The sequence below is a fragment of the Scomber scombrus genome, chromosome 3, assembly GCF_963691925.1.
Source record: "Scomber scombrus chromosome 3, fScoSco1.1, whole genome shotgun sequence".
NCBI classification, from domain to species: Eukaryota; Metazoa; Chordata; class Actinopteri; order Scombriformes; family Scombridae; genus Scomber; species Scomber scombrus.
In genome coordinates this window covers 16,551,413-16,562,800 of record NC_084972.1, presented here as the reverse complement: position 1 = coordinate 16,562,800, position 11,388 = coordinate 16,551,413, and the positions used below count along the sequence as shown (strand labels likewise).

Below are 11,388 nucleotides of genomic sequence, written 5' to 3'. Positions count from 1 at the left end.
AAAAATCCAAATCAGCTGGGCCTGCTCAGCATTTTTATACATGCAGCAGAGCTATGATTGGATGTTAATTGCTTAATTGTACCATGCAGTGAACCTGTCTGTATTTGTTATGTCTGTCAACCAATTTATTCAGGCTTTTCCTTTAATGTACGTGATTTGAATAATTTGGACAGCTGAACCTTCATATTAACTTCAGATAGGCTAAACTTTTAAGTACATTTTTACACAAAGGAGGACCGTTTTGAGCATTATGAAAGGATCTTCCTATTGCCAGTATGTACAGGAGCAATGGTTATGGAGCTATTTCATTGCTTATTTTTGGCCCCTGAGTGTTATTTTAAGACAGCCTTGTAAAATTGGATATTTAGCTGTTTTAAATCCATTATTATCATCATTGAGGATCATTGTGTCTGCCTCTTTAAATATGGTGTGTGCTTACTGTAGTGGTGACGTGTCTCTACAGTGTCTCCTCCTGCTCGACGCCTGCCGGTGGCTCAGTCAGTGGAGAGGTACAGTCAGATTTCTCCCTGTGAAGCAGCTCGTAAGAGAACAGTCGGGACATCATGGGCAGTGAGTATCACCTGTGCACAAGACTTGTACGAGACTGCTAGCTGTAATCTGTAGAGCAAGCTCTTGAATGCTGTTTTAATTGTTTTTTGACAACTTATTCAGCTAATGGTCACGTAGTAGCGCTGCCATTGATAGCATGCTAGCTTACGTTGCTAACTAGCGAACTGGTTGAGAGTTGCTTTTGTGTCAGTTTGGCCCGTTTTGTGATAAATAAGTTGTCAATGGTTAAACAGTTAGTCAGTATTCTTGTAAGCTGTATTTTTGGCTTTAGTGAGATCCCAGAAGCGCCGCGCTGGTGTAAACCGGGTGGAAACATGTTTAAGCTAACTTGTTAGCCACTCATTCAAAGACACTGACAAGTCTAGTGATGACGACGCATAACACCGCCGCTGTTATCTGGAGCCTGCGTTACTACCATCTGCCTAATGCTGACAAGAAATGTGTGACAAGTGTCATATAAAGGTTTAGCACAATAGCTACTATTACTGTGAGACAAAAATGCTTTATTTAGCATTAAATCTGCTTGATATTGATTCATGTATATTGTAGTGTTGAGTCCGCCCCCCATTCACTGCCACGTCCTACTGATGACCAGCTACTATCTCCACATACATCACTGAAACCCTCCTGTTTGCTTGTTTTCAGTCAAATTCTTGGAAGTGATAAAGCCATTCTGTGCAGTGCTGCCAGAGATTCAAAAACCTGAAAGAAAGGTGAGCTTTTTATATATATCCCCATTGTTACAAGTACATTTGCATTTGGTAATAGTAGACCTGTTAGCTACCAGATGTTAAACTTGTAATTATTTCTACCAACAGATCCAGTTCAGGGAGAAGGTGCTATGGACAGCCATCACTCTTTTCATCTTCCTGGTGTGTTGCCAGGTGAGTGTCATAATGTATTTTTGTACCTAGATGGGAAATTAGCACAAGCCAAAAGCTGGTAAAATATGAGTTTTCGATAGATTTCAGATAAAGAATAATGATTTACTATTGGGTGGTTGGTGAATTTGAACATTTACCTGTCAGAGGCTTGTGGAAATTCAACATTTTAATAAATGTTAAGTTTGTTTTTGCTGAGGAGAAATTTAAGGTTATTCATTTGACCAAAGTTGACCATTTCACAATTAAAACACAACATAAACTGTTGATAAACTACAAGCTTCACTCTTTTTTACTCATGTAATATCACCATTATGAATAAGTGGAACCATTATTTTCATTAATAACATTTCAATTTGTGAGTATTCTGTTTATGTATAAAATATTCAAACATTTGACAGCAGCTTATCATTAATAATCAGAGCCTAAAATAATGCTTCAAATATGAAAACTGTGTCTGACTTAAAACTCAAAGAAGTCAGTTTAGTTTAATATCAAACAGAGAAAAGCAAGCAACTCTTTCTTATTAAAACGGCTAATGATACATTTTGATCAATCCATCAATTAAATTAATAATTTTAGGACTAATCATGACTTAACCACCGGCAGGGAAATTGGCACCACAGATAACTGTTTAGAAGTATGTGTGTTAAAGCTGTTAAACTATTAAAATTAAAATACTAATTAAGTAAAATTGAAATAGTTTTGTGTAGCATGAACATTATCTTTTCACTTTTCCCACAGATCCCACTGTTTGGCATCATGTCCTCAGACTCTGCAGATCCATTCTACTGGATGAGAGTGATCCTGGCCTCCAACAGAGGTATTTGTCTTGCTAATATACATATATAATTTATAATATTATAAATGCAGTGAAGTATATTTGTGCTCTGCTGCAGGTATGCCCTAATCTGAATATTTCCCTCCAGGTACTCTGATGGAGCTGGGTATCTCGCCTATTGTCACCTCAGGCCTGATCATGCAGTTGCTAGCTGGAGCTAAGATCATTGAAGTTGGAGACACACCGAAGGACAGAGCCCTCTTCAACGGAGCTCAGAAATGTAAGAAAGCCATCATCAGGCAAGTTATGACCATATGGTTAGAATTCACAAGTAAGGATCATCTAACCCTTGTTGGTGTATTTCAGTGTTTGGAATGATCATCACCATTGGTCAGGCCATCGTTTATGTGATGACTGGCATGTATGGAGATCCGTCAGAGATGGGTGCTGGAATCTGTCTTCTCATCATCATTCAGGTGAGAACAGGCAGATCTAAATTACTGAAAATATGAAATCTGAACATGTGGGTCTTTCAGCACTCACTTCAAATACAATGAAAGTGTAAGTAGAAAATGACATAAAGGAAACAAATCATGAGGAGCGGGGCCTTAAAGAGACAGGAGCTAAGACACCTGTATTAGTACCTACATTAGTTAGTACTTACATTAGTACATTTTTCTTTGCTTTGCTAAAGTTAAAGATTGATGTTTTATTATCACAGACTTAAACCCTACAGTGATGTTGAGGTGAAACTAGTCATTATCAAACATTTGTTTGTAATTGAATTAAAGAGCTTAAAAATGTAGACTGATTGAAGTGTGAGAGATACACTAAGGTTAAAATACTTCTTGCTTATTATTAGACTTAAATATCAAACAGGTTAATTAAGATTGAGTTTACTTGCTGTGCACCAGTGGAACAAGAAGTATTGGTCTTAGAAGATAATACTTTTGTCAATATCTGACTGTTTCTGTTGTGTTCTTCTGTAGCTGTTTGTGGCCGGGCTGATCGTGCTGTTGCTGGATGAGTTGCTCCAAAAGGGCTATGGTCTCGGTTCAGGAATATCACTGTTCATTGCAACCAACATCTGCGAGACGATTGTCTGGAAGGCTTTCAGCCCCACGACTGTGAACACTGGCAGAGGTAAGAGATCACAGAGATGTCGGTGAATGTGTGATTTTGATTAATAAATATGCATGCTATGGTAGTCATCGAAGTCTGCAAGAAATGGGCCTAATTTTGTGACTATTTGTGTCTCCAGGAACGGAGTTTGAAGGAGCAATCATTGCTCTTTTCCATCTGCTGGCTACCAGGACAGACAAAGTGCGTGCTCTGAGAGAGGCCTTCTACAGACAGAACCTACCAAACCTCATGAACCTCATCGCCACAGTATTTGTCTTTGCTGTAGTGATATACTTTCAGGTTAGTTGCTGGTCTTTCTGTTGGTGCCATTCACATTAAATTTGAAGTTTAAAATCTGAATTACTAACAGATAAGATAATGATATCTGAAAAGGGGGACTGATAAGTTGTTTACGGTTGTTTTTATACTTGACTTTTCTCACAGGGATTCAGGGTGGATCTGCCCATCAAGTCAGCTCGTTACCGTGGCCAGTACAACACCTACCCCATCAAACTCTTCTACACCTCCAACATTCCCATCATCCTGCAGTCTGCTTTGGTCTCCAACTTGTATGTTATCTCCCAGATGCTTTCCACACGTTTCAGTGGCAATTTCCTGGTGAATCTGCTTGGAACTTGGTCTGTAAGTATACATTTAAACACAACATTTCACTGTTTTGAATTCAGTTATTTCTAATTTATTTTAAGAAAGAGTCCCTATCATATTCATCATCAATACAGTGCTCTGTTTTTCATTTTACTGTTAAAATAACATATTTAGAATTTGGAAATCATAAGTTCTGGGCCTCCAGCTGTGGGGTTTGCCCCCTAAAGTTTATATTCTCTATTTTCTCATGTTTGTAGGACACAACATCTGGTGGTCCAGCCCGTGCCTACCCCGTGGGTGGACTCTGTTACTACCTCTCTCCTCCTGAGTCATTTGGGTCCGTTCTGGATGACCCGGTCCATGCCATGATCTATATTGTCTTCATGCTCGGATCATGTGCCTTTTTCTCCAAAACCTGGATTGAAGTCTCAGGCTCTTCTGCTAAAGATGTAAGTCCTGACTGCTTTCTAGCAGGTGGTGTTAATGGTTTATTTCAAAGAGGCTGTGTTTTAGAGCTTTTTTTCTTCTTCATCATCATCCTCCAGGTGGCAAAACAGCTGAAGGAGCAGCAGATGGTGATGAGGGGACACAGAGAAACCTCAATGGTCCATGAACTGAACAGGTAAAATCCAAAAGGCCATTTTGGTTTATTTTTATATACTTGCGTACGAACAAAACATGGAACGTCAGTTAGTTATGGTTAAAAGCTTTAACTACTGTTAGTCAAGTTGTCATATTATTTATCTCATCTCAAGTTATACCCTGTTAATACCTTAGTGCCTAATACCAAATACCTAGTGTTGGGTTCAGCTGTTTCTGCATTGTGACATTAGCTTTAGGTTCACTCACCTGCTTTACATTGACTAATGTTGACAATGCCAGTCATTGTTCACAATTGTTTTAAGGTTATGACAAAGTGGTTTACGTCAAGTATTTTGCATTTAAAAATGTGTCATAGGGATGTACGTGTTTAATCTTAAAGGCACATTCAAATCCTCTCTTTTGCATTACAGTACATCTGCCCTCTTTTGATTTATAACATTTTTGTCCTTGATAATGCCACTCTAAGTCAAGAAATAAATGTTTAGCACACTGAAGTCACAGAGTGCTGAACATATTTATTTATCAAGGTATACTAAACACATTACAAATAGGACAGCATTTTAAGTGTTTGACTACTTTTTTTTTTTTTTTCGTAAGTTGTTTATAACTCACTCACTTGAGTGTGCATCCACAGCAAGCACAGGCTAATAATTACTGTGCATTCATTATTAATGTATGAATATATGAATGTCTGTGTTAAATTTTATGTACGGTATTGACCTTCCTCTCAATTTCCCTGTTTCTCCTCTAGGTACATTCCCACTGCTGCTGCTTTTGGCGGACTGTGTATCGGTGGTTTATCAGTGATGGCTGACTTCCTTGGAGCCATTGGCTCTGGCACCGGTATCCTGCTGGCTGTTACCATCATCTATCAGTACTTTGAGATCTTTGTCAAAGAACAGAGCGAAGTAGGCAGCATGGGGGCCCTGCTCTTCTAGAAAAGCCAACATTCTCACCAACTTTTATTAGGATCACCAACCTTGCATTTATTTTACATCTATGTGTGAAGCCCCTGCATCATCAGCGCTCCAGTTTCAGGACGATTGAGAAGTCTCTTCTCAGGATTCTCAGCTGAAATGAGGCGTTGCGAGGTGGTGGAACTACATGTTGACATTCAAACCGTTTGCTCCCTCCACATATCTTCCAAAGCAACACAGACATTTCAGTTGTACTTGTACATGGGATTTTCTAACTGACTCAAGATTAAAGCTCCCCAAGGTTCGCTTAAAGGCTTCCTTTGTGTAAGAATGCGGGAGTTTGGTCCTTTTTCTTTCCAGACTGACAAGAGAGCGCTTCAGTATGCAGGCATACTCGACTTGGATGATGGCAGTCAACTGCCTGCTGTGTGCATAGAAGCACTCGGCTTTCTGTTTGGTGTTATCTTACTTTATACATTGTCCTTTCAGCTTTGTTTTATTTTTCTGTTAACCTGCCAATCTGGTGAAGGTGTGGACCAGAAGCTGAACTGTCAGACGCTGAGTCAAGTACTGTAATTTTCCTGATTTGTGACCCTGTGTGATAGCTTTTAACTTAACATCTTGTAAGAAGACGATGTGGAGCTCAAATTGGGGAACTGGGGCATTCCCTGGGAGCTGCAGTATTAACTCATAAGTCACATTCATTCTTGTTGCCCGCTTCCTAAGAATTTTTTTGTTTTGTTTGGTTTCTTTTTTAATTGTCTGCTCTAAGCATACTTATATTAATCACTTTTTCACACCTGATGAATTATGATTTTTCTGTACATAGGCCATTCATTGAAAAACTTAGAATTTGTCTTCGGTGTAAGATAAAGTCTTTTGAATATGTAAAAAATAAATGCATTTCAGAACAAACGTATAGAAAACATTCTCAATAAAAACCTTTTGTGGAAAAAGGCTAAATCTTCTGTTTTACTTGTTCTGTACTGAAGTGTCCAGGAGGAATAAAGAGAAGCACATGGATGTCCTCTGAGGGTTTTGGGTTCAGTAAGGGTTTGTGTCTCTTGCAGTGAGGCATGTTTGTGGGGGGTTTTTTGGTGTTCATATGATGCGATCTTTGTACTTGGACAACATGTTGTGATGTCTCTTGGCTATGTTGCACACTGCTCTGTTATTTACTTCTCTAGGGTGTTGGAGTTTTTACATTACATTACATTTGATGTCAGTACACCACATGCAGTTTTGTAGCTTTAGTCAAATGAGATTCTGGAAAATCATGTAAAAAAATGTTATAGTTCAAATAGTTTGGCCACAGTAAATAAGTATTTTGAATCTATCTATTGCAATCTAATACAATAGCTCAGAGGTCAATTTTAAGATAGGACTTACTACTATTTCTACAAGGGCACTAATTAAATCCCTCCTCCATTTAAAAATATATTTTTCTATATTGTGATTTCATTTTGAGCTTCAATGTGCAGAATTATGTACAGTCTGTGCAGAGTTTGTCACCAGAAGGAGGAAAGTTATTCAGTGCTCACCTTAAATCTCACACGTGTACCTGAGCATGATTTGTGATAATTAGTTTGGAGCCAATCATGGTCCAGTACACAAGTGTGATGTGGATACTTGAAACCTCCAGTGTACAAACTCTGACAGTAGACTTTTCAGTGAAATAGGAGACAACTTGTGTCCAGCAGTTAATTGACAATGAGGTCATTTTAAGATTTTTTAATATTGGTAATTATTTTTTAAATGTTTTAAAACTGAACCTTTTTTTTAATCTAAATTTGTTTTTGAATGTTAGAGAAGTACTTTTATGTCTAAAAATGTGTCTGGAGAGGATCTTTAAATATTACCTTTCTCTCTCTCTCTCTAGACAGATTGTTGCTCAATACATATGTGATCTGCAGCAGTGGTTCTCAAAGTGTGGTCTGGGGTCCTTGAGAGGGTTCCAGGGATCCCCAGCAAAAAAGGAAGGAAATAAATAAAATCTTAGCAGATGGGGACCCTTGAGACAAAATCTTAAATGGAGGTCAAACTTATGTTGTGAAATAGTTTGAGGACTGCTGATCTACAGTGCCTGAGAACAGATGGTATTTGTTTGTCCTGCTTTTAATGTGACTAAATACACTGTGGTTTTATTTTATTGTGTATAAAATGAAATTGTATTATTATTATTATTATTATTATTATTATTATTATTATTATTATTATCATTGTAATATTAATTGGATCCCAATCTCCCATCCCTAAATGTAATGTTTAAAGATGGTCTAAAAGTTTTTATAGGGTTGTATTGGATTGTTATCTCCTGAATCAAATTTTTTTTTTCAACATTTTGTTGGATTTTTTTTTTTAAATAAGTGAAATAATTTGTAAATAATGTACAGTTAGGGTTTGAGAAAAATCGTTCATACCGGGATTGTCTCCTTTCTTTACAAACTTAATTTGGCGAGCATCATTTTGTGGAGGTCTGCTATTTTCCATGCAGGGTTTTGAGCTGTAGGAGGCGGTACTGTTCCCCGGAGCTCTACACTACTGGAACGATATGTTTTTTTGTCCTAGGATGGCGAAGTCATGGCATGCCCCCCCTCTGCCTCTGATTGGTTTATCGTAATAATCTTACCCTAAGCGTAACCAATCACACTACTCATGCTAAAACATAACCAACCCAATTAACGAAAGCAACGAGTACTAGCCAATCAGAGGCAGAGGAGGGCGGGTCATGACTTCGCCATCCTAGGACAATTTTTTTTGGCTTAACCGGAAAAGAGAAGAAGAAGACTATATGCGCATACCGGTTACAGCAAGGATAGTTGTGAAACACGTTTTTTGATGCTTGATTGAAACCTGTCTCATCTTCACATATTATTGTGTCATGTGTCGAGTTATCTTCTGTGAGCTGCTGCATTAATATAAAAAGCAGGATTTTCATCTGATCCAGCGAGAAGAAATGACTTCTGTCAGAGAGGAAGGTAACCATGATGTGCTAGCCTGGCTAACTCATCTGGGAAGCTAACACCTAAGTTTATTATACTTTTAAAAAAGATAGTAACTAAAAGTGCCTTAACACGCTTTTCGTTATTATAAGAATATTAAAGACTATTAAAACCTGCAGCTGCTAGCGTCTGTCTGTGAACAGAAAGTTTACAGTGTTTAACCTTGACCAGCAACATGATAACCTTACCGTGGCTGTTATTATAGTAAGTCACATTAAGATTAAAATGTCTGTCACCACTGTATGTTTAGTTATTCACTGTCTTGGTTTTGGTGGATAAGTCTTATTCATGAGATTTGTTCAAATGCAACGAGGAAATGTGTCCATGCTTTCGTGCTCTATAAATTTTTCAAAGTAACCTTTGATTTTATTTGTTCAATTAATGGGTTTGTTCTTGTGTAAGATGTCACAAAATAATAAAATAAAAATCCCATCAAAATTTCCCAGAACCCAAGAAAATGTTTTCAAATGTCTTCTTTTGTCCAACAATCATTTATAAGGAAGTCAAGGAAAATCTTAAAATCCTTACTTCTGAGATACTGGAAGGCAAAACCTTTTAGCATTTTTGCTTAATAACTGACCTCAGCTGTCCATAATGGTTTGTTATTCGCTATCATTTGAAAAATCAATTAGTCAACTAAAAATGTCAGCACTAAATAACATGTTTGAGTTTGCTTGAACAAGTGCTGGGTCTAAAACTCTGCACTTACACACACACACACACATATAGTGCACACTTAAGACAGCAGGAGTAGAAGATGCACCAGCAGATCTTCAAGGAAATGAATAAATAACGCTTGACTGACTGGAGTTTTAACATCACATTTGAGGTTTAAAATGAAACAAAACAAAATGTATTAGCTCAAATTCGTTTTTCTTTTAAACAAATACATGACCTGAGCAATTTGATAAAGATCCTTTGCATTTGGTAATTGATACATTTTGATCAAGATATGCACAGAGTTACATTGTACGGATACAGTTAAAAATTGAACTTGTGTTTAATGGCAGCACTGCTTCTAAATTGCACACATCTCTTTCGTACATCTGTACTTTGTGTTTTTTGTTATTTTTCAGCAGACACATTTTCTACAAGATGATTTAAAGATTGCATCTGTAGAAATAGTGTGATTATTGTCATCTTTATATTAAGCTATCCAGTATGTGCATTTAATGTCATTATAGCAACATAAGATAGACATGGTTCCATACTACGTACCACTGATGATTTGTTTGAATTGTCCTTCCACATTTCACACAACAGGTAAAGACCGTATCATCTTTGCCACCAAAGAGGATCATGCAACACCCAGCAATGCTGAGCTTGTAGAGGAAGATCCCAATGATCCTTATGAGGAGCGAGGTGAGAAACTACACACTGTAGTTCTGGTTACATTTGAAACCCAACATTTATTTCCCTGCATTTTAATGTAAATCTCCTCTCCTATCATAGGTCTGATTCTTCCCAATGGGGAGATCAACTGGAACTGTCCCTGCCTCGGGGGGATGGCCAGTGGTCCCTGTGGGAGTGAATTTAAAGATGCCTTCTCCTGTTTCCACTATAGTAAGGAGGAGGTAAAGGGCTCTGAGTGCCTAGAGCAGTTCAGGGCCATGCAGGAGTGCATACAGCGCTACCCAGAGCTCTACCCACAAGAAGATGACAAGGTGTCTGAAGAAAAATCATCTGAAACAGAGCAAGCCTCACAAAACTCTGCCCCTGCAGAAACATCAGAGGAAAACTCAACATCTGCCCCTGTGCAAGACTCTGATCCCATACAACCCAACACAGAGAGCTCAGTGGAAGGCTCATGATGAGCATCTCTCAATCTGAGCCTCAAGGCTATAAAACATTATATTTATGAACAAGAAAAATTAAAAATTAAAAAAATTCAGTCCTGCGCTTTGGCTCAGGCAAAACAAGATTTACAAATTAATTCACTCAACAACTGAAAGGACCAAGTGGAGCATACATACTGAGGTGTAAAGTGGATATTTTTTATTTCATTAGTTTCATGATAAACCACTAGACTATGCTCTAATTTATCATAAAACGCTCTGAAACTGTAAGACTACGGTTAAATTCATGTTTTATACTTGAACATTTTTCATTTCCGTTCTCTCTTTTATTTTCATACTGAAGTGAAGTGTATTTCATTTTACATATACATTATGAGCTATACAACGTTTGTTAGTAATTTGCTGATGTGCGAGGGATGACGTGTAACTAAAGATAAATGCAACTTTCTTGTGTTGAATATTCATCAGTGTGTTTCCACAGTTGTCCTCTGTCCTGCTGGACTTTGTTTCTTCTGCTAGTTAATAACCCAACTTGAAACCTTTACCTCACTTGAAGTGAACATTGTTGAAAATTTTATAATAAAACTGTTTTGGTGAGATATTATTGTTGTATTAGTTTCCTACAACTGAACTGTACTGATGATATTGCAGATGTGTTGGCATCATTAGCACTTAGCAGATGGTAACTTAGTTGATAAATTAATGAGTGACACAAACAACTCAGAATATCACTGCTCCCTTTAGACTATTTCAGTTATAACTCAACCTACAAGTAAGCAGTTAAAATGTAATTTACTTAGGATACAAACAAATGAACTAGTTTTCATTTGTTCAGAGACATACTAGATGTTATTTTGTTGTGCCTTTTGAAGGGTGATATGGTTTAGATCAGGGGTTTTCCAAAATCTGAGACTGTGGGCCTCCCCTCTGACAAAGCTTGGAGAGGTGCTCCCCCCTCACATGCTTAGTTTTGCTCAATTCCTGGATGCCTATGAGATCCTGATCATGTTATTTGATCTCATAAACACTCAACAATTGAGCCAAGATAGCTGGTAACAAAATAGCCAAGACATTGCGGTTTGACATAACTTCAGGCAACACCAAATACAT

The 11,388-nt window shown here is 37.7% G+C and overlaps 2 protein-coding genes across 2 annotated transcripts; both read left to right on the top strand.

Annotated features, from left to right (window-relative positions):
* Positions 1-448: 448 nt before the first annotated feature.
* On the top strand, positions 449-6,437 carry sec61a1a (SEC61 translocon subunit alpha 1a). Its single transcript, XM_062415473.1, has 12 exons — positions 449-570; positions 1,216-1,283; positions 1,389-1,454; positions 2,196-2,274; positions 2,381-2,512; positions 2,599-2,708; positions 3,222-3,375; positions 3,494-3,654; positions 3,799-3,996; positions 4,218-4,409; positions 4,506-4,582; positions 5,315-6,437. The coding sequence occupies exons 1-12, from the start codon at positions 564-566 to the stop codon at positions 5,499-5,501; spliced, it is 1,431 nt and encodes a 476-aa protein (XP_062271457.1). The 5' UTR covers positions 449-563; the 3' UTR covers positions 5,502-6,437.
* Positions 5,811-10,771, top strand: chchd4b (coiled-coil-helix-coiled-coil-helix domain containing 4b). The gene is made up of 3 exons (XM_062443181.1): positions 5,811-5,937; positions 9,746-9,844; positions 9,935-10,771. Exons 1-3 carry the CDS (start codon positions 5,811-5,813, stop codon positions 10,291-10,293), a joined length of 585 nt encoding a protein of 194 aa, XP_062299165.1. The 3' UTR covers positions 10,294-10,771.
* Positions 10,772-11,388: the final 617 nt, after the last annotated feature.